This window comes from Palaemon carinicauda, chromosome 39 (genome assembly GCF_036898095.1).
Source record: "Palaemon carinicauda isolate YSFRI2023 chromosome 39, ASM3689809v2, whole genome shotgun sequence".
In the NCBI taxonomy this organism is placed as follows: Eukaryota; Metazoa; Arthropoda; class Malacostraca; order Decapoda; family Palaemonidae; genus Palaemon; species Palaemon carinicauda.
Genome location: NC_090763.1, coordinates 49,728,769 through 49,752,995, shown reverse-complemented (window position 1 = coordinate 49,752,995; position 24,227 = coordinate 49,728,769). Strand labels below are relative to the sequence as shown.

Genomic DNA, 24,227 nt, shown 5'->3' with positions numbered 1-24,227 from the left:
ACCCAAAAAAAAACTTCATGCAAGGGGTTAACTACTGCACTGCAATTGTTTGATGGCTGCTTTTCACTTCTAATGGTAGAAGAGACCCTTATTTATGGTAAGCAACTCTTCTAGAAGGGCACTCCAAAATAAATCCATGGTTCTCTAGTCTTGGGTAGTGCCATAGACTCATTACCACTTCACTTTTAACAGGCATACAATAATATCACCAAAGTTTGATTTAACACTATACAGGGTATATGCCATTCACTGGAAATTTTCAGCTAATATCAGGGAGCATTGCTCGCTAGGAAAAATTGAAACAATTGGGGTTTTTATTGAATACAATGGGCTTATGTACATCATATTGTTTCTTATATATTTTCAATAAAATGTGATATTTATGATACAATTAATTTTTAGTGTGTAGCAATACAGTAGTTGTATATTTTTTGTATCATTTAAGTATCATCATCAGTGTTTGGGTATTAATTGGCTTCCCAAATCAATAATAAAGTTCAAGTTTACAGTACTATACTGTAAAAGTCATTATTGATATTTTAACATTGGAAAATACTTTCATTATGACTTATAAACTTCTCAAGTTTATGATACATTATCTGGAAGAAGTTCTGAATAATACTTAATTGAAATTGAAGCATTTTGTATTTTATGTATGTTCTTAATGCTTTTTTATGAGGACTTTTTGATAAACCAGGTTTTAACAGTTATATTATGTGAAAACTTTTATTTTGTAAATGTTCATAATAGGAGTTTAGGCAGGCTGTTAGTCAGCTGACAAAAGATTATTAGCAATATTTTGGATAGCTAAACCCAGTCTTATCTAGTAAATAGAAACTCATACAAAATCCAGCATATATTTTGAATTCATCTATTTGAGATTACAGTAATATTGTATGCAGAATAGTCTCAAAAGTTAAAGAGCTCTCACGCACAAATGCAGCCCACAATGTTGTATGAGACTATATTCATATGCATATCAACTGGGAAATTTTCTGACTAGCCAAGTAGCAAGTACTTAATGTACAGAGATTCCATTTTAGGTTTGTATACATTATATGTAAAGTATTAGAATTTGTATAAATCCAATTTCATTAAGTTTAACAACTCTATTAAGTGTGATATTTTCTTCTATTTTATTTCAGGTGATGTAACAGAGCGTACATTTGTTGAAATAACCATGTGCTATCATATCTTCAAGGGACTGCAGGACCACATAGAAAGTTTAACCAAATCTGAAAGTTCTCATACTTTACAAGGTGTTTATGACAACCATGATCGTATCTCCATTGCCAATTACAGGTATTTTTCAATTAAATCTACATTTATATCTTTCCCAACAAATCTATATGAAATTGCACTCCTCATATCTCAATCAATCATGAAACAAAATCTATAAAACAATGTACTATCCCTATCTTGATTGTACTTTGCATCTTCAAACTGGGTAACAAAGTCAGTCTTGATCAATACACTTTAGTATCACTCAAAATTTTACTTTGAAATCTTAAGTTCTTAAAGATTAACTAGCTTCACTATATTAATTTTGATATCGTAAGAGGTCAATTAATATCTATAATCTTGCTATAAAAATGGATCCTTGAAATACTATATTGTATAATGAAAATTGTCCGAAAAGAGAGAGAGAGAGAGAGAGAGAGTGAGAGAGACGTTGCTGTTTCTTCGCCTAAGACTATGCTCCCCCCCCTTGCTGAGTTGACTCTTCTATCAGGGGTGGAGCAAAGTCTGAGGCAAGTCTCTCCTGAGAGTGTGTACCTCTCTTGTTCGCGAGAGAGGCCACTCATAGAGACTCCTCTTCGGAGGTCTTTTGCTACTGATCAGTTTGCTGATCCTCCTGCCCTTTTGGGGGTTCGTCACCGTGGTCTTTGGCCTCACCGTTCTTCGCCTCAGAGGTGCTCCTTCACCTTTAGCGAAAAGACGCCTCTTTGGCTCTCCATCCTCGTCATTGCCACTTTCCTCTTCAGAGGATTCTTCTCGTCCTAATTCTACTGACTACCTCCTGGTTCTTCGGACTCGCCCGCTTGTCAACGAATCCCAGTTTGTGACGCACTGTCGAAGTCTCGTTCCCATGCCTTCCCTGGGGATGCTTGCCCTTCCAAAGGACACTTCCCGTCTCCAGATTATCGTTTGGCTGTGTGCCGACTAGCTGTTCCGACCTATTGCAGTTTGTCTGTCTCCAGTCTCGCCTATCGCTGATCCCCAGCGCGCCAATAGCTATCATCAACTTGATGATCGTCAGTTCACCGATCTCTTGCCGATCACCAATCGCCGGTTGCCAGCTCGCCGATCGCCAGCTCGCCGATTGCTGATCACTAGCTCACCGCTTGCCTGCTCATCAACGAAGCCCTGTTCATGACGCACTGTCGCGGTCTCGTTCGCGAGCCTCTTCTGGGGATGTTTGCCCTTCCAATGGGCACATTCTGTCTCCAGGTCATCGTTCGGCTGATTCGCAGACCAGCTGTTCCGACCTATTGCAGCTCGCCGATAGCAATCATCAATTTGATGATCGACAGTTTGCTGACCTCATTAGCTTGCCTGCTCGTCAACGAACCATGTTTCATTTACCACCATTGAGGTCTCGTTCGTGAGCCTCTCCTGAGGGTGTTTGCCCTTCAAAAGGGCTCATCCTGTCTCCATATCATCATTTAGCTGTTAACCGACCAGCTGTTCAATGTACTGCAGCTCGTATTTCTGCTATCTCAAGTCTTGCCAGCTCACCGATCTCCGATCGCTAGCTCGCCAACCGCCTATCGCTAGATCGTGATGGCTAATCCTCAGCTTGCTGATTGCCAATTGCTAGTTCATCTTACTCCGATCAATGACCTCCAGTCTCACCGATCGCTAGCTTGCCGATCGCCGATCATGAGCTCGCCAATCGCCAATCATGAGCTCGCCAATCGCCGATCATGAGCTCGCCAATCGCTGATTGCCAACTTGCCAATTGCTAGCTCACCAACCACCGATTGCTAGCTTGTCTTTCCCCAATAGCCAATTGTCAGCTCGCTGATTGCTAGCTCGCCGATCCCCGGTAGTCAGCTTTTGCTAGCTCACCCATCACTAGCTCGCTGATCACTAGCGCTCCGATCGCCGATCACTAGTTCACCGATTGCCGTTTATCGATCATTAGCTCAACATTTCGATCATCGAACCTTACTCTAGCCATCCGTTTGTCGATTGCCAGCACTCTGAGCGTCCTCTCAGAGCTCCTGAAGTTGATCGTCAGAGATCCAACTAGTCGATCGTCGAACCACACTGATGTTCCTCAGCTTATCCGATCATCCACCAGCTCGCCTATTTTGTGACGCTTCATTCGTCAGCATGCCGATCGCCAGCCTACTTTGCCAGCTCAACAGTTGCAAGCCTACCTTGCCAGCTCAACGGTGGCCAACCTACCTGGCCAGCTCAACAATCGCCTATCGCAAGTCAGCGATCGCCAATCACTGATCACCCTGCCAATCGCCGATTGTCTCCTCATGCTTTTGCCAATCATCGATCTCCAGCTCACCGATCTCCGATTGCCAATAGGAATCTCACTGATCACCTTTCGACTATGACCTCAGACTCTACTTGGTCTTGTCGTTCGCCAGCCTAACAGGTCTCGTAAGACCAACCCTCTTCGCCACCTGTTCGTCAACAAACTCCGGCTCATGACTCTCTAGCTAGTTCCGACCGTACGGTCGCTCATCCTTCAATGACCCACCGGCACATGACTGTTCCCCATTCAACAATGGTTACCTGCTCGCGGACTTATCTAGCGGGTCGCCATTCACCTTTGGCTCTTCGATCACCAACTTTGATCATCGAGTCAACCCAACGATGAACGGCAGATCACCACTCACCAACTGACCAGGCAGCCTTCGTTTGCTCGTCAGTCACCATCTTCGGCCCACAGATTGCCGATTTGCTGATCACCGACAGCTCGCTCGCTGCTCGCGATTCTCCATCACACTGATCCAATAAACGATCGGCAGGTGATCGGCAGTCCCCATCAGCAGCTTGTCGACAGGTGACTACTCGCGAGCACTCTCCAACTGTACAGTGGCCATGATAACCAGCCCTTGACCATTGTCAGCATTTGCTAGAACGACTTTGTTCTGAGGTACAGCGTCACTCCCGTCAAGACGTAAGGTTAGGTTGAGTGTTGCCTTACCCACTTCTTCAGTTAAGGCTAAGTTCTCTCCCAGGGAATAGTCCTTATGCAGGATATCGCGTCCCGTTCACTCATCTCTCACCTCCATGGGTCAACGAGCTCCTATGCAAAGGGATCCGCAAAGGAGCTGGCTCTTTGACTGATGTCCTCAGTATGTTGGAGAAGATTGGACAAGCAGTAAGACCGCAGATCTTCACATGCATGCTGGACCTAAAGGACGCATACTTCCATATCACAAACCATCCATCTTCAAGGAAGTATCGGAGATTCAGTCTGGGCAACAGGAATACAGTACCAGTTCAAGGCACTGTGCTTCAGTCTTTCCACAGTATCCCAAGTCTTCACCAGAGTGTTCGCCCCAGTATCATCATGGGCTCACAGGACCGGCATCCATCTCCTCCATTATCTGGACGACTGGCTGATCATAGCCGACTCGATGGCAACTCTTCTTCAGCACTGAGACAAACTTCTGAGGTTTTGCCAGGATCTGGTGATCATGGTAAACCTCGATAAGTCTTCCTGCTTCCCACTCAGAAGAATGGTATACCTAGGAATGATTTTAGACACCTATCTCCACAAAGCCTTCCCATCAAAAGACAGGATAACGAGGCTGAGAAAGGTTGCAACACACGTAACATCCCTAGCCCATATAGTTCCCAACGACCGCCTCAGGATTCGATCTCTCTAGTGGCGTCTTGAGTCCGGTTAGAATCAGGCCTTCGATTCCCCAGACATTCTAATCCCCACGGGACGAGAGGAACAGACGTACCTCAAGTGATGGGTGGCAGACGAGAATCTGCGGAGGGGTGTAGATCTCATCCTCCCCCCGGATTTAATGCTGTTTTAAGACACGCCAAAAGAAGTGGGAAGGACCAACATGCTGCACCACATGACCTCAGGCCTCTGGCCAGAGTCTTAAATGTACCTTCAGATAATTTTTAGAGATGAAGGCCATCTTTCTGGTCCTTCAACAGTCCCATCAGTAGTGGCTCACATCAACAAACAAGGAGGTGCTTGTTCACAGTCCCTACCCCATTTAGCAGTAGAAATACTGAGATGGTCCGAAGTCCGCTCTGTACCGCTATCAGCCCTCTTCATTCCAGGCTAGAGGAATGTGCTCGCCTACAATCTGAGCAGAGCATCTCAAATAGTGGGTACCAAATGGTCTTTGGATCCCCTAGTAGCCCACATAGTCCTGACTTTGTGGGGTTCTCCAACTGTGGATCTGTTCGTAACGGTCCTGAACTAAAGGCTCCCGCTGCTCTCCAGTCCCAGACCTCATGGCTCTCTGGCAAGATGCATTCCAATAACGGTGGGGACAACAAGGACGTTTACACCTTTCCCCTGTTTTGTCTGATGAGAAGGATACTGAACAAGGCCAGAACATTGGTCAACCTCTCAATGACTCTCATAGCTCCGCTATGGCCCCATGCAAAATGGTTTCCGTACCTTTTGCAGCTCCTGACGGAGCCTCCAAGAGAACCACGATCTACTCAGACAACTGCACGTAGACATCTACCACAAAGCTGTAGCTTCACTACAACTGCACGCCTGGAGACTACCCAGCCACTCCTCACTCAGAGAGGATTTTTGCAACAAATTGCGAAGAGGATGTCTGGATATCTGCGGAAATCCTCAGCAGCAGTCTACCAGGCAAAGTAGAATGCCTTCTGTGGTTGGTGTCATGGAAAGGATATCTCTCCAGTCGATGCCTCTATTCCAGCAATAGCGGAATTCCTTGGATATTTGCAGGAGGAAAGACTCCTTCCAGTTTTGGCATTGAAAGGTGATCACTCAGCCTTGAGCCTTGCCTTAAAACTGAAAGGAAGGGACATCTCATCACTAGATCTTTCCTTACTCATACAGACTTACGAATTTACCTGTCCTCAGTCGGAAGTGAGACCTCCCCCATGGAACAGGGTTCGAGTTCTCCAGTCTCTAAAGAAGCCTCCCTACGAACCACTACACCAGGAAACGGCTCTCCACCTCGCTTGGGAGACAGTGTTCCTACTCGCTTTGACCTCAGCAAAGGGTCGGTGAACTTCATGGTCTCTCATACAACATTGCCCATTCAAGGGGAGAGGGAGAGGTAACGTTCAGCTTCGTCCCCGAGTTTGTTGCCAAGACTCAGAATCCAGGGGTGATGGATCCTAGATTCGACCCCTTCCGGATAACGAGTTGCCGCTTTGTAATTGATGATCCAGATCATCTGTTACTGTGCCCAGGGAGGAGTTTGAGGCTCTACCTCAAGAAAACAGCAACAGCCCACCCCCGGGTGCCTTCGATTATCGTCAGCACTGGGAGAGGCAAGAGGAGGATCACCAAAACCACCATCTCTGCATCGATTCACAGTCATCAATTATGCCCTGAATCCAGATCCTCCTCCAACACATCGACCCAGAACTCACGATGTCAGGGGCATAGCTACGTCTCTGGCCTTCAAAACAGATTACTCTGTGACGCAGGTTCTACAAACAAGGGTGTGAGAACACAAGATGACTTTCATAGCCCATTACCTGCAAGAATTGACCCACAGGAGCTTGATATGATCTCTGTCGGCCCTGTGGTGGCTGCACAACAGCTGGTTGAATACCTCAGCTCCTTATTGGACAAGTAGAAGAAGGTTGAAGGCACTATTACCCGGTTTTAGTCTGCGTGAGTGAAAAGGAACGCCTGGCTCTTTTTCTTTTCTTCATCCTCCCCTCTCATGGGGAAAGCAGCAGCCTGGGTTCTCTGCACAAGCTGACCTCAACCACTGCAGGTAAACCATGCTCCCTTGTGTACCTAGTATTGAGTCAATACTGTTGCGTCCCCATACCCTGTCGAGGGGGTATTGGGAAAGTCTTGGTTACCACAGTTATTTCCTACAAAAACTCTGAATAACTTTCACCTTGACAGTCACACTGCTTATCTAAATACGCAGCTTGCGTAGGCCGCAGACCTTGCGTAGCAAGGTCTAGCGTTGTTAGGGTCTCATTTTTGGTTCTGACCTACTAAAAAAAACCAGTCCCCAGGTAAAGCCAAAAAGCCAGGTTGGCAGGGACATCCACCCTCCTAATGGGTGAGTCACCCCTAATAAATAGCGTAGGTTTATATAACAGCTACGGAACAAATGACAAATTCGGAGATAATTTGAATTTTTCATAATGATAAAAATCTTTAGCTATTTATACAAACTTACTCGCCAACCCTTTCTCCCTTGAAGTCCTACCTCCATACAAAGTGAAGCACAGACACAGGTGTGTAAGTGAAAGGGGTAGCTAGCTACCCCCCTACTTCCCGCTAACTAGTGGGATGGGTAGTTAACCCTCGCTAAATTGTAATGGCTCGCCCTTTCAGCTTCACCGAAAGTAATACCCCTAATAAATAGCTTAAGGTTTATATCGATAGGAAAAATAAAAGCTTACAGGTTATTTACAACTGTGAATAACAATGCCGAGTATACAGAACAAAACTATATGGGGTTTACAAATAAAGCAGTTAATATTGCATGATGAATTTGGTGTAAAGGTTAAAATTTGGTTTCCTATAAATTTTTTTGATTGAGTCAGAAATTTGTAGTAATTCTTAGCTATACTAGTAAGAAGCCAGTACTAGGAAAAATCCCATTATAACCCCAAGTTCTTGTCTGGACTGACATCATGGACTGGGCATATATGTTGCACTACAGACATCACACTTGTAGATGTTTGTAATGTCATACTAGAGCTTTATTTTTCAATCACTCATTGAAGGATATTTTATGCAATTACAGTACAGTATTTTATAGTATATATGTTAACTTATTTTATTTCATATCAATGGTTAGCAATTATTGCTCTTTGGAAAAAACTATTTGCCATAGTGATAAATTTCCACTATAAACCCTGTTTCTAAACACATCTACAAGGTTTATACTGATTCTTGAAGTAATAGACTTAGATTCATTAGTCTCTTATGCTTTATACAACTTCAACAAATTGCCAAATGAAAATAGTTGCTATTTGTTCCTCCAAAGTCGCTACACAGTATACTGCATATAAAATGAGTAAATTTGTAATTTTTTTAAGCACAAAAAATGCATAAAGCAATACTGTATGTATTTTTAAAATACCAAACCCTTTACTGTTGTTTTGAGTGTCTTTCTCCAAGTCAGTCCATTTAACCAACACCCATTCTTGAGCCAAACAAAGAATCAAAGTAAATTCTGTCACAGTTTGAGTAGAGACTCCTACTACTAATGTCTCACATTTTTCACTTTTCATTACCAAAAATTTGCTACTGTATATGTACACTTTTGATCATAGTAATGGCCCAAATAAAAGGGAAAAGTGTATGTGGGAAACAAAATATCTAACTTATTTCATCATTTTTTGTAGCTTTTTATTTATACTTCAGCTGTGTTGGTCAGTGTTATTCTTACGGCAACTGTACTTTTTATTTATGTGATCGTGCTTACTTTAGTCATGTAAGGGTTATCTACAATAGATAACCCCTTTGATTTGATTCTTTTTTATAAACTCAAAATAAATACCACTGAAGATCTGTTGATGTCCTCGTTATTCTATATCGTTGTTGGTAAGAAAACTTTCCTATTAGATTAAGCTTTTACTTATTAAATTTATTTTTACAGATTTATACGCGAATTTACTAAAGGAGTTGAAGATGATTGGACTGTGAATATAGCCAACCACTTTAAACCTGGAGAGCATAATAAGAAACATCGTTACTAAGAAACCTATTGGAGGTATAGTAAGCATGAATTTTGTTTATGCACATTTGTAAAAACCAAATTGTCTGAGTGCAAACACAAACACTCCACTATTTATATTGGGTATATTGTTTTTGGTGGAGCTGAATTACCCATGGTAATTTTATTGAGGGATAACTACCACACCCGCTAGTTAGCGGCGGGGTGGGGTTAGCCTGATTACTGTACTCTGCTCACTCACACACGTAGGTTGAGTAACTACTTTGCTTTCTTGGCTTGGTAGACATGGTCATACTGCCTCCTCTCTCCCGATTTATTTGGGCTTTGATAATTGCTTTTTCTTTCTTTCCGGTTTGTGTGTGCCTGGTGAGTGCAGTGTCCCATGCGGATTTGTCCTGGTCCCGAAGGCCGCACATGCAGTACCTTCATGTTCACCCTTGAGACGGACCCCCACCTGCTGTGTCCGAATTGTCGGGGCCGCCAGTGTTCACTGGACGACACCTATGATGAGTGAAGGGAGCGGTCTGCCTCCCAGTGGGAGAACTTTGGGTGATGGAAGAAGAAGAAGTCCAAGCATGATTCTTTGCCTTTGGGGTCTTCCTCGAAGCCAAAGAAACTCCGGTCTTCTTCTTCTACCCCTCGATCTCTTCCCGAAGCTGCTCCTCCGCTGGTTCTTTCCAAAGAACCACCGAGTAGGAGCGCAGCGCTTGTTACTCCCAAGTTGGGTCACCCCCATCCCACAGGGGCACCTGTAATATATCTGACTTATCTTTTTTGCCATCACTGGGCATTGATGGCCTCCCCTCAAAGGAGGTTCTCTTTGACCTACTTCAGAGGGGAGGGGAGAGTAAACTGTCGTCTCCCTCCTCCGCGGAGGTTCCTCCTCCTGTGGACGCAGGTGCTGCTTCCCATCAGTTAGATTTTTTGTCGCCAATAACCGACGTAGAGAATGTTGCTGATCCATCAGGGCCAGTGGCAGTTCATTCTCCCAGTGTTTCCCCGGAGGGGAACACATCTCTCATTCGCGAGAGAGAGCCACCAAAGGGCAACAGCGGCTCAGAGACTCTCTTACTTCTCCTCCAGGGGCGCAGTTTTAAGCGGATGTTGAGCCTTGTTCCCTTCCGGGTGAACAAGTCTCCCCCCCCAGGGGAGACGTTTTTCGAGCTGAGGCAGACTCCCCCTCGGGAGGAGTCTGCTGGATGTTCCTTTCCGGAGGTTTGCCATATGGAGAATTTTATTACCCCTCTCCATCCTCGACGTTCTCCTCCTAGAGCTGTTAAGAGACGTCTTTTCGAACCTCAGGGTTCTAGCCACGTTGACCCTCGGGGGTCTCGTGACCAGCACACTATTCTGTGTGAGCAGGAGCCAAGTATGTGAGCTCTCGCAACCTGGGACCTTTGGGGTCCCATCACTTTGAGCCTTTACTCCAGAGGACCTTCGGGTCCTCGCCATGTTGAGCCTTTGGGTTCTTGCGGCACAGAACCCCTGGGTTCCAGTTGCGCTGAGCTTTCGGGTTCTCGTAACGGGGGTAATGTTGTATTGGTTGGCATTCGTTACCTAAGTCACGTTGAAGCGCAGGTTTCACGTGACAGGGAGGTTTCAGTTTCCCATTGCGCTGCTCCTTTGGTTATGCTGAGCATTCGGGCTCTCGTTCCTCCCGCTACGCGGAAGCTTGGGATTCTTGTAACAGAGAAACCTCTGTTTCCCGTTGCGTGGATCCCTCAGGATTGCACAACCCCGGTATCGTTGAGCCTTGGGGCAATCGGACTGGACGTTTCGTTGATCCTTCGGGCTTTCGTAACGGGGAGACTTCAGTCCCACGTCGCGTGAAACCTTCTGGTTCGCGCAACCCTGGTTCCGCGGTACCTTTGGGTGCTCATAACCAACGTTACTAGGAAGTTTTTGGACCTTGTGACACCCGTCTTGACGAGTCTGTGTGCTCTCTTTACTAAGAGTCTTCAAACTCTCGTTGTGCCAATCCTTTGGGCTCTCGTTTTCCTGCAGATCCATCGGGGTCTCTTCGTGTGAACCCTGGGGTTCCACGCGGTGTGATTTCTGGAAGTTATCATCCCTCCTCAGGAATCAGTCTCAGAGTTCCTTCAGGTTCTCAACCCAACAGCCACTCGTGGTTGTGCAAATTGGTTTCTCGCACTAATTTAGCCCCCCCCCCTAGCTTTCCACCCCCTCCTCAGTCTCTCACCTTGTTGTGTGGAAGACCAGAGTCACGTAACGTGAAAGCGTCGCGTGACAGAGCATTGTCTCCCGGCATGGCAATGCCACGTGACGGAGCTCCTTATGTCGTAGCAGAGAGACGCAGAGATAGGCCGCGTGCATTATTAACCTCGCCAATACCAGCTCCTCGTCCCTGAACGAAATTCCATATCATTTTTTGGCTGCAGTAGGTTTCCCTTCTCAGGGTAAACCTCTCGCTAAGAGAGTCTCTCCAACCTCTCGGGCCTCCACCTGCCCAGAAGCACCTGTCGCCTACACGACTACACCCTGTTCCTTTCCTGGTGGGAAGGCCTGTGCCGATCTTACCCTTAGGTAAGAAGGCTAAGGTACCTGTAGAAGTACCTAAACCTATCTATGTTAGCTGCTCTTAGACCTTCCTCCCAGCTCATCGGGAGCCTGCAACCCCCCATGGCTTAAGACATTATTTAAAATATTGCGGCAAGCTGTGACGGGGTCAGTCCCTGCTCTCAGTCCTTAGGGGGCACTCCCAGGATTCCCGTTTCCTCCTCTCGTCCCAAGCCCCTCTCTCCCGGTTGATCCCAGGGGAAACCCAAAGGACGCTGCTACGGCGTTTCCTTCACGCAAGGAGGAGAACATCCCTCCTCACAAGAGAGCCAGGGAAGAGAGGGTTCCAGAACCTCAGGGCAGCCCCCTACAGTTTAAGACCCCACAGGCAAGACCTAAAGGGAAGAGGAAGAGAATTCAACCTCCTTCTAAGGATTCAACTTCCTTCTAAGGAGGACCGGACAATTTCCTTTAAGGACTCGTTCTGTTTAACTCCTGCCGAGATAGTTCCAAGGGAGGCTCCTTGCCCTTCTCGGTGGGATAATGTTGACCCTGCGGAACAACTTCTCTCCCGCTGATCAGTAGAAGCCGCAAGGCCTACACTAATAGAGGAACTTTTGCCACATCACAGAGAGCCGAAGGATTTATTTACGATCCTGAAATCCTCGGCCAAAGTTTCCTTATCTCGAACAGAGACTCAGCGAAAACCGAGTATGTCCTCGGGAATTGCTCAGTCCCCCGTCAATCTTGATGAAGACCTTGACCCACTTCGGGCTCCTATGGATGAGAGCTCGGAAGTGGAAGAGCAGAATGATTATGAGGATGACATTTTACCAGCTGCGGCTAGCTCTAAAATGACGGATGCGGAGCGAAAGGAGACGAAACATGATTTCTGGCAGGTCTTAACCTGCATCCGAACCATCAATGGGCTGCCAGATCCATCGGCCGCCCTTCTGGATGGTAAGGATACAGTCCTAGACCAATTCTATGGCATTCAGAGACCCCTGGGTACCAGTGCAGCTTTGCCCTGATCAAAGGGGTTGACATGTACCAAGCGGAAGGCTGTTTCTCAGACGATGGCAGATGTGGTTTCACCACGGGGCCTAACCCTGGACAATCGAGATGATCCGTTTGGGGTACCGCGTCCCGTTCACGCTATCTCTCCCTCCACTGATTCGAGTGCCTATCCCATCAGACTCTTATGCGAAGGGATCCACAAAAGAGTCAGCCCTCTGTGGCGAAGTCCAGACCATGTTGGAGAAGGGTGCTCTCCAAAAGGTCCAGCAAACTCGGTTCAGGATGGAAACTTCCGACATGGTCAGACTCGTAATCAGACCAAAAGACTTCATGTGCACTCTAGATCTGAAGGATGCATACTTCCAGATCCCAAGCCATCCGTCTTCCAGGAAGTATCTTAAGATTCTTTTTAGACCAAAAACTATACCAATTCAAGGTGCTGTGTTTCGGTCTTTCCACAGCACCTCAGGTTTTCACGAGAGTGTTCGCCCTTGTGTCAGCTTGGGCTCATAGACTCGGCATCCATCTCCTAAGATACCTGGATGACCGGCTGATTCTGGCAGACTCGAAGGCCACTGAGACGAGCTTCTAAGGTTTTGCCAAAATCTGGGGATCATGGTAAACCTTGAGAAGTCTCATCTTACTCCCTCTCAAAAACTGTTATATCTAGGCATGCTGTTGGACACCGTAAAGTACAAAGCATATCCATCAGGCGAAAGGATTCGAAGGCCAAGGAAGGTAGTACAGCCTTTCCTCAGATGGGAAGAGCTCCCAGCACAGAGTTGGATTCGTCTGTTCAGTCACCTCTCTTCTTCGGTACGTCTAGTTCCAATCAGCCGCCAAAGGATGAGATCCCTCCAGTGGCGGCTGAAATCCCAATGGAATCAGACCACTGTTTCCAGGGACAATCTAGTCTGCATAGGGTCAGAGGAACAGACGGACCTCAGATGGTGGCTGACGGACCTAAACATCTGCAAAGGGGTCGATCTTCTCGTTCTTCCCCTGGATTTGATGCTCTTTACAGATGTATCAAAGGAAGAGTGGGGGGCTCACATGTTGCACCACACCACCTCTGGCCAGTGTTCCGAATCCGAAAGGTATCAGCATATAAACCTATTAGAAATGAGGGCAGCCTTCCTCGCCCTCAAACAGTTCCATCAGTTCCTGGTGTGGCACTCTGTAGTGCTGATGAGAGACAACACTACAGTAGTTGCTTATCTAAACAAACAAGGCGGTACCTTTTCGTAGCCGCTGTGCCATCTATCAGTAGAGATACTCAGATGGGTAGAAGACAACTCAGTGTCCCTATCAGCTTGCTTCATTTCGGGCAAGCAGAATGTGCTAGCGGACAGTCTGAGCAGAGTGACTCGGGTAGTGGGCTCTGTGTGGTCTTTGAATCATCTAGTAGCCAACAAAGTCCTGACTTTGTGGGGTTCCCTGACTGTGAATCTGTTCGCAACAGCCCTGAACTGCAGACTCCCGTTGTACTGCTCACCAGTCCCGGATCCCCAGGCTCTTTGGCAAGATACATTCCAACATTAATGGGAGGACATGGATGTTTACGCATTCCCCCCATTTTGTCTGATGAGAAAAGTCCTCAACCAATTATGAGTTAGCAAGAACTTACTAATGACACTTATAGCCCCGCTGTGGCATCATACAGAATGGTTTCCGGACCTTCTGCAACTCCTTACAGAGATCCCGAGAGAACTCCCTCCACGAACTGATCTACTCAAACAACAACATGCCAACATCTATCACAGAACCGTAGCTTCGCTTCATCTTCACACTTGGAGACTGTCCAGTACCTCATCTCACAAAGAGGCTTTTGGCAACAAGTTGCAAAAAGGATGGCTGGACATTTCAGACGCTCAACAGCATCAGTCTGCCAAGCTAAGTGGTCACTGTTTTATGGTTGATGTCGTGGAAGGGGCATCTCTCTCCTCGATGCCACTGTTCCCGCCATAGCGGAGTTCCTTGTACACCTTCAGGAAAAAGTGCTTCTCTCGGTTTTGGCAGTCAAAGGCTACCGCTCAGCCTTGAGTGTATTGCCTTTAAACTGAAAGGAGTAGATATTTCCTCGGAACTTTCCTTACACATACAAAGTTATGAGATTATGTGTCCCCAGTCGGAACTTAGACATCCTTCTTGGTACGTGGTTCGGGTCCTTCAGTCCATGAAGGGCCCACCTTACGAACCATTACGTCAAGCAACAGATCGCCACCTCACGTGGAAGACGGAGTTCGTACTCGCCTTGGCTTCGGCCAAAAGAGTCGGGGAACTCCATGGTCTATCTTCTGATGTCTCCCAATCAAGTTGATGGGGAGAAGTAATGCTCAGCTACGTCCCAGAGTTTATTGCAAAGACTCAAAATCCGAGTGTACTGGACCCTAGGTTTAGTCCATTCAGGATAGAGTGTGTTCTATAACTGAAGATCCAGACCAACTGCTACTTTGTTCAGTGAGGAGTCTGAGGTGTTACCTTAAGAGAACGACAGCAGCTACCCCCCTGTGTACAAGTATTGCTTGTAAGCACGGGCAAGGTCAAAAGCAGGGTCACTAGCAATTCCATTTCCGCTTGGATACGTTAGACGATTGAGTTCGCCCTCAATACAGACTCTCCTCCTTCCAAACATCCCTGAGCTCATTGCAACGTCCCAGCAGTTCAAAAAGAACTTCTCCATGGCGGGCATGTGGAAATGTGAAACAACGTTCACCGCCCACTACCTACAAGACGTAACCCACGGGAACCTGGATACGATTTCCATAGGTCCTGTGGTAGCTGCACAACAAGTGGTCTAAACATCACAAGCTCCTTGTTGGACAAGTAGTAGAGGGTTGATGGCTGAGGTTACCCGGGGTAGTATGGGGTGAATGAGTAGAATGACTGGCTCTTTCTTCTTTTCACCTTCTCCCCTCCTGGGAAAAACAGCAACATGGTCCCTCAGCATAAGTTGACCTCACCTCTCTGTAAGTAAGACTCATTTCACTTGTGTATAGTACACACACTTCCTTACATTCCCAATACCTCTCAAGGAAGGGTGTTGAGTAATGTCTAAGGAATCTCGGTTTGTATTGAGTTCCTACGGTAAAGACAAGCCGCGTTGCGAGTTTCACAAAAACACAAACTTCTGCAGGCCGCTAATAGCGCTTGCCCCTTAGGGCACAACTCAAGAATTTAGCTGGGGTAATGGTTCCTACTACTTTGGCCTTACCAAAGTAGAGAGAACCCCAGGTCAAATAACAAAGCCAGTTGGTAAAGGACTTCCTCCTTCCTAAGATTGAGTCTACCCAATATAAATAGTGGAGTGTTTGTGTTTGCATTGGAACAAATGACAAATTTGTAATAATTTGTATATTTCCTAGCACACAAACACAACACTATTTATACATCCACCCTGTCCCCCAAGAACTCCTGCTAGTAAGCTTAGTGGTCACTCAACGTACGTGTGAGAGAGCGGGGTACGCGGCTACCCACCCACCCGCTAGTTATCCCTCATTAAAATTATCATGGCTAGTTCAGCTTCACTGGAAACAATATACCCAATATAAATAGTGTCATGTTTGTGTGCTAAGAAAAATACAAATTATTGCAAATTTTTCATTTTTGTCTCATGCTCTCCATAAAAATGCTGCTGAACAATAGGATATCAGGTGTTTGAATAATTTCTGAAATTTAATTCAAAATGCTTTAGCAAACAAGGTTAATTAGCACAATTTTTTTTAATTTGCTGCTTAAATACAGAAACATCCCGCGAATGTATCTCGATTTAGAGGATAAGTCACTCTTGAGAGAAGTGTACATGTATTTGATATTCACCTACTTTATGAGTTACCAACGATATCACTTGTAATTTTGAGCCACATCTTACTCAAGCTTTTTATTATTATTATTATTATTATTATTATTATTATTATTATTATTACTTGCTAAGCTACAACCCTAGTTGGAAAAGCAGGATGCTATAAGCCCAGGGGCCCCAACAGGGGAAATAGCTCAGTGAGGAAAGGAAATAAAGAAAAATAAAATATTTTAAGAAGAGCAACAAGATTAAAATAAATATCTCCTATATAAACTATAAAAACTTTAACAAACCAAGAGGAAGAAAAACAAGATAGAATAGTGTGCCCAAGTGTACCCTCAAGCAAGAGAATTCTAATCCCAAAGACAGTGGAAGACCATGGTACAGAGGCTATGGCACTACAGAAGATTAGAGAACAATGGTTTGATTTTGAAGTGTCATTCTCCTAGAAGAACTGCTTACCATAGCTAAAGTCTCTTCTACCCTTGCAAAGAGAAAAGTTGCCACTGAACAATTACAGTGATGTAAGAAGAATTATTGATAATCTCAGTATTGTCAGGTGTATGAGGACAGAGGAGACTGTATAAAGAATAAGCCAGACTATTCGGTGTGTGTGTGTAGGCAAAGGGAAAAGGAACCGTACCAGAGAGAAGTATCCAATGTTGTACTGTCTGGCCAGTCAAAAGACCCCATAACACTCTAGTGGTAGTGTCTCAATGGGTGGCTAGTGCCCTGGCCAACCTACTAGCTTTTTTTGTGGGATTACAAAAATGGGGCTTTTATTAAAATATGTTCATAATGAGGAAAATATGAATATGTAAAACATTTAAAAGTTCATACATTGAACAATACTTGAAATATTTACTTTTACTGAGCTTCTACAGTTCAAGGGGATGTAACAGCTCCTTAACACTGATTAGAGTTTCAAAATGTTTGTTCAATTTTTTGGTCATGTAAAATTATGAATCTCTTATTTTACTATTATGCTAATGCAGGTTGTAGACCCAAATGATATTTTTCCTTTTTTTTTATATCTGTAGGTAAACCTTTTATAGGTACCAGCCACCCATTATGATACTACTGCTTGAGAATTATTGGGTCCTTTGACTGTCCATACAGCACTACATTTGATCCTTCTTTCTGGGTACAGCTCATTTTTCCTTTGCCTCCACATACACCGAATAGTCTGGCCTATTCTTTCCACATTCTCTTTTCTCATTCACCTAACAACATGAGATTACCAAACAATTCTTCTTTGTTCAAGGGGTTAACAACTTCACTGTATTTGTTCAGTGGCTACTTTCTTCTTGGTAAGGGAAGAAGAGACTCTTTAGCTATGGTGAAAGCAGCTCTTCTAAGAGAGACACTCCAAAATCAAACGATCGTTCTCTAGTCTTGGATAGTGCTATAGCCTCTGTACCTTGGTCTTCCACTGTCTTATAGTAGAATTCTTTTGCTTGAGGGTGCACTCGGGCTCAGTTTTCAATATAATTTCTCTTCCTCTTGTTTTTTTGAAGTTTTTATAGTTTATTGGTAATGTTCTTGAAATTTTTTATTTTAATTGTTCATTACTTCTCTTGTAGTTTATTTATTTCCTTGTTTTCTTTCCTCACTAGGCTATTTTTCCGTGTTGGAGCCCTTTGGGTTATAGCATCATGCTTTTCTGCTTTTCTAACCAAGGTTGTAGCTTAGCTAGTAATGATAATAATAATAATTCCAATGCCTTAATTTTTACATGTTTCTTATTTTACAAGGGCCTGGGTGTACGAGATGGTCTTTCAATATCTAGGATCATACAAAAATCCCAAGATTTAGGTTATGATTGATCTTTTCTTTATTGCTGATTTTAACCATGGTAAACACGATCACGCCCCAGTTTTCTATACCGACACTCAATGAGTGAGCGAGCTAGGTTTATTCCTGGCATTCCATGCATCTCTTTTTCTCTGGTATATTCAGCAATAACTATGCCTTAGAAATGGTGATAGAGGAGCATTTCACGGAGCGACACAGGTCGAGCCCAGAAATGTTATTTTTATTCATTTTTTTATTCATAGATAACAAAGAGTAGTTGTTGATTGGTACCATAGACTATACAAATGTAATTTCTAATGTTCATGTTACTTCTCACAGCCCATTCCTTTTTATAATAGGAGTGTCTGTGCTTTGCTCTTGAGAACAATCTTGTTTCTTATGTAGATTATGATATACCTGTACTCTGCATTGATCTCCTATCTTATAATAGACCTTGGGTTGCTGAATATATTAACAGCATTGTAGCTAAAATTTGTGTATGGTGAAAATTGTGGGCTAAGCAGATCTGAATTTATGATTGTTAGTAGCTTTAGGACATTTTATTCCTCATACTCAGGTCTTTTCTTTGACAGTATTGATTGAAATCATAGGTTTCATTCTTGATTGCATATTCACTTACCCTTTAGGAGACTTAAAAGTTTTATCATTAACATACCCTGCTCACAGAATAAAAATGAAGTGTCCTCAAAGACAAAAACATTTGATGAAACAAGAAATTGTATGATTTTTATGACATACAGTATAGACATTTTCAAGTAATTCTATAAACCTGGGTATTCACCACTTATATATGATGTTACGCTCATTAATTCGTAGCCATGGTGTATAGCAGAATGCAGAATTTTCCCCATTTGTTATGTTGTAGTTAGTCATTGCATAAGATTTGCAGAATACCTGTCTTCTTCTTTTAACCTAATTAGTCCTACTATATAGCAAGGTCAGCTGCTCGAGTCAACCTTTTCCATCTGGTGTAATTCCTTGCATCTTCTGCCACGTCCATCCCCTCCATGTCCATCCCCTCCATGTCCCGCCTCACCACATCCACCAGTCTGATCTGCTGATGCCCCACACTCCTCCCTATCACTGGCATGTTCTTGATTTGTTCCACCGCCTCCCTTCATATTACATGGCCATAGTACTTCAGACAAGCTTCCGTAGCCTTATCTTTTACATTACTTGTATCATAAAATATAACTTGACTTTCCCTCCTTTCCAGTAATGATATTCCTGTAACCTATCTCACCGTTCTCATCTCTGTTCTTTCCAACAGTTCTTTCTCTTTCCTGTCAAGTGCCCAAGTCTCTGCTTCATATAATAGTACAGGTCTGATAATGGTCTTATAGATCTGTAAGACAGTTATGAGGCCCAAATACCCTGTCTATTAGATTTCTTATTCTATTTTAAGTTATTTATCATATCCAAACCTTAAAATTATATGGAATAACAATAAGGAAAAGAAGCTATCTATTTGCATGAAGTGTAACAATAAATCAGATTAGTGATTGGAAAGAAAATGTTCATATTCACTGGTTGGTCAAAATATTTAGCTCTCTCTCTCTCTCTCTCTCTCTCTCTCTCTCTCTCTCTCTCTCTCTCTCTCTCTCTCTCTCAAACAAAAACTATCGTATAGGAATTTGGTACAATATATTTGGAAACTCTCAAAGGAAAAAAACCTAGTTGGAAACTCTTTTTTAACCTCCGTCTTTCTCATGTATCTCCTCTCTGGCTGTTTCATACAACTCATTTTATCAAGATATATGATAGGCATCACAATCATTTAAAGCTTCTAATACATGGTATCTTCAACTTTATCTAGATAATGTTAATTAACCTCTGAGATAATGTTAACTAACATCTGGAAGACATCCATAGTCTTTACAAGCATGCAGATGGCAGACCAGGCTGGCTGTTGTTTGGATGCTTTCATGACTGAAGACATGAGGTGACTAGTGGTTCTGACAAAGTACAAAGTGTGTTTAAACCAGAGCTAGAACATGGTGTTACTAATTATTAGATTAAATCATATATTACTGTATTTTCATATACACAAAAAAAACAAAATTTTCTGCCTTATGATTCATTGAGATAGCTCCAACTCTGATGCTGGCGTAGGATTTGGAATATATAGTAATGCTTTTTATTGTAGAGGTGCCCTTCCGCTAACATCCTCTATACTGCTTTTGAAAAATGGCCTCAAAAGAGGATGGTAATTTTACCATTTTTAGTGATACAAAAAGTGTCCTACAAGCTTTAGAAGTTTTTATTTCCAGTAACCCTTTAGTTTTACGGATTTAAAGTGGCTTTTTGTTATTGGACTTAAAGATATAACAATACAATTTTGTTGGATTCCTGCCCATGTAGGTGCTTCTAGGAATGAGAAGGCAGGTTTACTAGCAAAGAGTTGCTACCAGGAAGGTATCCTATCTTCTCTAATGTTTTTTTTTATTAAGCATTAAGAATTTGTTTTATAATAATTGGCAACAGCATTAGGATAGTTTAGAAGGAAATAAGATAAGAGAAATAAAGAATGTTATATCTCCTTTGAGGTATAACATGATGCCCCAAAAGTGGGAGACTACTCTTTGTCGTCTCCGCATTGGTCACACTCGATTGACACACGAGTTTCTGATGACTGGCCAATGCCAGCCATATTGCAATGACTGTTTGGTACCCTTGACAGTGATGCACTTGTTAACCAAATGCCCCACTTGTAGCAACTTAAGAAATAGATATCTGTTTGAGGCTCGAGTTGAGGATGGCAGGTTCACACCTTGCCAAGATTCTCTGTCATGATGTGTCATATTATGCTAGTGGTACTTTTAGATTTATTTCAGAAGCACGCCTCCTGAAAGCTATTTAACTTTTATAAGGACATCTTTGCTTTTATTGTTTTAAATTGAATTTTCTTTCATTCTTTATTTATAACAAATTATATCAGTGTCAATAACCTTAGATGTTAGGATGCCAGAAAACCTCAAATCAATCAATCAATCATAACTTCAAGGAAATATGTGGTAACAAACTGGTTTGGTGTATACTATGAAATAATCCTTAATTCAGTGGTTAATTATGTGAGACAAATGACCACTGCCAAATTTTCGTGCCAAACATTTATAAACTAAGCTACCATGAACCGTAATCCATGACACTATTATTAATAATGTAAATTTTCACGTTATTATAGCTGTGTATATCACACACAATAGTTACATGTAACATAACTTCCTAATCATAATAATATTGTTTTGGAATTTGTATTATTGTACACAGTTGTGTACTACAGTTATATAATGTACTACTACATATGTATTTTTTACTTTTTTTCAGGATACATTATTTTTAGAAGGGGGAGCTTTGAAGGTCAACTAGAATTATAGTTAGTTTTTGGAGAACTGGATAGACTACCTATGACTTGTTAAAGTGCAAATTTTGTTAAACGTCTACAAAATTCTATTGCTGTTATTTGAGTTCTGCATTGACTTACCTGTATTGTATTTTGTGTTTGTATGGTAATTTGTGGTTCTTTGAAATATTGATTCATGAGTTATGTGTCAGCAAAGATCTTTTTAACTGCAGTACGTTGAATTCATTAAATGTTGACTTGTAAGAAAGATAATTAAGTGTCTATATAAAAATATACCCGCTAATCAGATGAAATATAATTCTTGAAAACCAAAATTATATTTTTTTCTCAAAAAACAAATCCATTACTTTACTAATGTAAAGCCTTATTGTGCATCCATGCAATTCGTCACACACTCAATTGAAGAATAGTAACAAATCATTCAGTTCCACCTTCCTTAGTATATTTTTCAATTCCACAGTACCACTTGTAGTAGATATAGCCATTCCCCTTCATCATGTGGATCAGCTAGGAAGGATATGATGTAAGTACTGTACAGTAATTGGCTTAGTGATAATGCTTGGAATTATATTGTAATAAAATCTCCCACCTGAGAAGGACCCTGGGGTTGTCTATCAGCAGACTTGATAAGTCCAGGATTTGCTTTGGTTGCAGCACTGATGGACTAAATTAGTCTGAGTGGGGGATAATGCATGAACCCTAACGTTGTTCCAGATGTTGCCCAATCTGGAAGCTCAGTGCACTATTTTAGTAAGTCTAGGATTTGCTTTGTTTGGAACACTGATGGACTTTACTTAATACCATAAATTAGTCTGAGGAGTGGATAATGCATGAACCCTCACATTGTTCCAGATGTTGCCTGATCTGGAAGCCCAGTGCATTATTTTAGTAAGTCTAGGATTTGCTTTGGTTGCAGCACTGATGGACTTTGCTTAAGACCACATATTAGTCTGAGTCGGGGACAATGTATGAACCAGCAGGTTGTTCCCATATGTTGCCTGATCTAGAATCCCAGTGCATTATTTCAGGAACTCTTAAGTCAAATGGGTTGCTGATAGATACTTCAAATCCATACCCTAAAGCTAAGCACTTATCACAGTATGCTAAGTGAGTCTGCTGTGACATTGTCTTTCTTGAAGACAAACTTGGGAATATGTGTTGCAGGTTCTTTGCACAGAAATTTGGATACCAAATTTCACATCCAGAGAGTTAGTTTATCCATTATATTTGAGTCTTTGTCTCAGGAGACCTAAGAAGGCCTCTGTACTTCACACAAGTAGAGGAAGGAGACCTATACTCTTCTTGGCTACCTGAGGATTGTGGGTGACAGGCATGAGGGATATTCTCCAATGATCTCTTAGAGCCTCAGTTGGGACACATCAAACAAAAAATAAGACATCTGTAGAACCCAAGGTACCAGATTCATGGGAGTGGCTTACAACCAGTAGGGACAAGAAGTTGGAAACTTCTACATCCTATGAAGAGTACCCAAAAGTACTGTGCCATAATTCAGATATTACCCTGAGTCATGCATATGTTTGTAGTAAAACAAAAGCCTTTTCCTTTAGTTGTTTGTGTCATTGGGTTTGATTAAGTTATGGAATCTACTAGAAGATGAATTCTGGTGACTTACATAAATTCTTGGCACTGAACGAGCAATTGCACTCGTACGTTTCTCTTCTCAACCAGAGCTACTGTAGTATCTGATACACTTTTTGCAGATACTTGAGACGTGGAGCCCAGTTGAAAGCTTAGTGAACTAATCTCTCTTGGGGAGTGCGAAGAGCATGTCCAAACCATCTCCATCTACCCCTCTTTTTTAATTATGCTTTCTATTTTACTTTCCATTCTACCAAAACAAGTCTCCAAGTATGTACGGTGGTGGCACCGGTAACTACACTGGTGCTAGCCAGCTGTGAAAAAAAGGGGTGAAACAGGCACAGAAATAGACTTGAAGTCCATGTAGATCATTAGTAATGAAGTCTCTTGTGATGAAATTTAACGACAGAGTTGTTATGGAACGTGGATGTATAGCCGAGCCTGTGGAACTGGATGAATTTTTTCTTTTTTCAAGTGTAGAGGATTGCACAGATGCACTGTAAGGCTGTTGTAAAGGACAGTAATATATTTTGGAAAAAAAATAATTGCATTTTAGGGGTCTGAGTATAGAGTAATAGGTGAAAAAGGTAGCTTCACTTTCTTCCATATGTATTATATATTTTATATACAGTGACTTCGGGATATGCGCAAATTTGAAATAAAGTGTTACAAAACTCAAAATATAAGGTGTTTGATTTACATCACTTCGTTTGAATAATGTAAATTATTACATATATTACCACCTTACATATAGTGTATTCACATTTTACATTTTACAAGTTTTGTGTTACAAACGCATGCGCACGAGTCACACTGTGAACACTCCATGCATGCGCACGAGTCACACTGTCGGCACTCTGGACATGCGCATGAGTTGCACTGTCAGCACTCTGTCTTCTCGTCACTCTGGGCATGAGCTATTCGCCTTGCTGAATACCACTGTAAATACTTGCTGTGTGGAATAAACCAATATACAATTCAGTACTTTATTTTTCCATCCCTCTAATTATCTGTTTTCATCTACAAGACGTCATCCCATATCACCATGGCACAGTGACTAATCCATCAAGCATTTTAAGGGAACACTGGAATCCAGCATTTTCATTGAGCCCCCATTTCCCCTCGAGTACATGTGGGTCGTACAGTGTTTGAGCTTTGTTTGTGAAGTGTTCATACAGTGCCAGTGCAGTGTGGTGTTAGTGATTTGATTTTAGTTGGTAGTATTTCTCTTGTGTGTCATGCCCTTCTTCAG

At 42.8% G+C, this 24,227-nt stretch overlaps 1 protein-coding gene across 1 annotated transcript in view; it reads left to right on the top strand.

Annotated features, from left to right (window-relative positions):
* Nucleotides 1–23,953, top strand: part of LOC137631181 (m-AAA protease-interacting protein 1, mitochondrial) — a 52,708-nt gene extending 28,755 nt beyond the window's left edge. Inside the window, exons 4-6 of the mRNA XM_068362908.1 lie at nt 1,146–1,302; nt 8,784–8,897; nt 21,340–23,953. Of these exons, the coding sequence (XP_068219009.1) occupies nt 1,146–1,302; nt 8,784–8,883 (257 nt within the window). The 3' untranslated portion in view covers nt 8,884–8,897; nt 21,340–23,953. The remainder of the gene's footprint in view (nt 1–1,145; nt 1,303–8,783; nt 8,898–21,339) is intronic.
* Nucleotides 23,954–24,227: the final 274 nt, after the last annotated feature.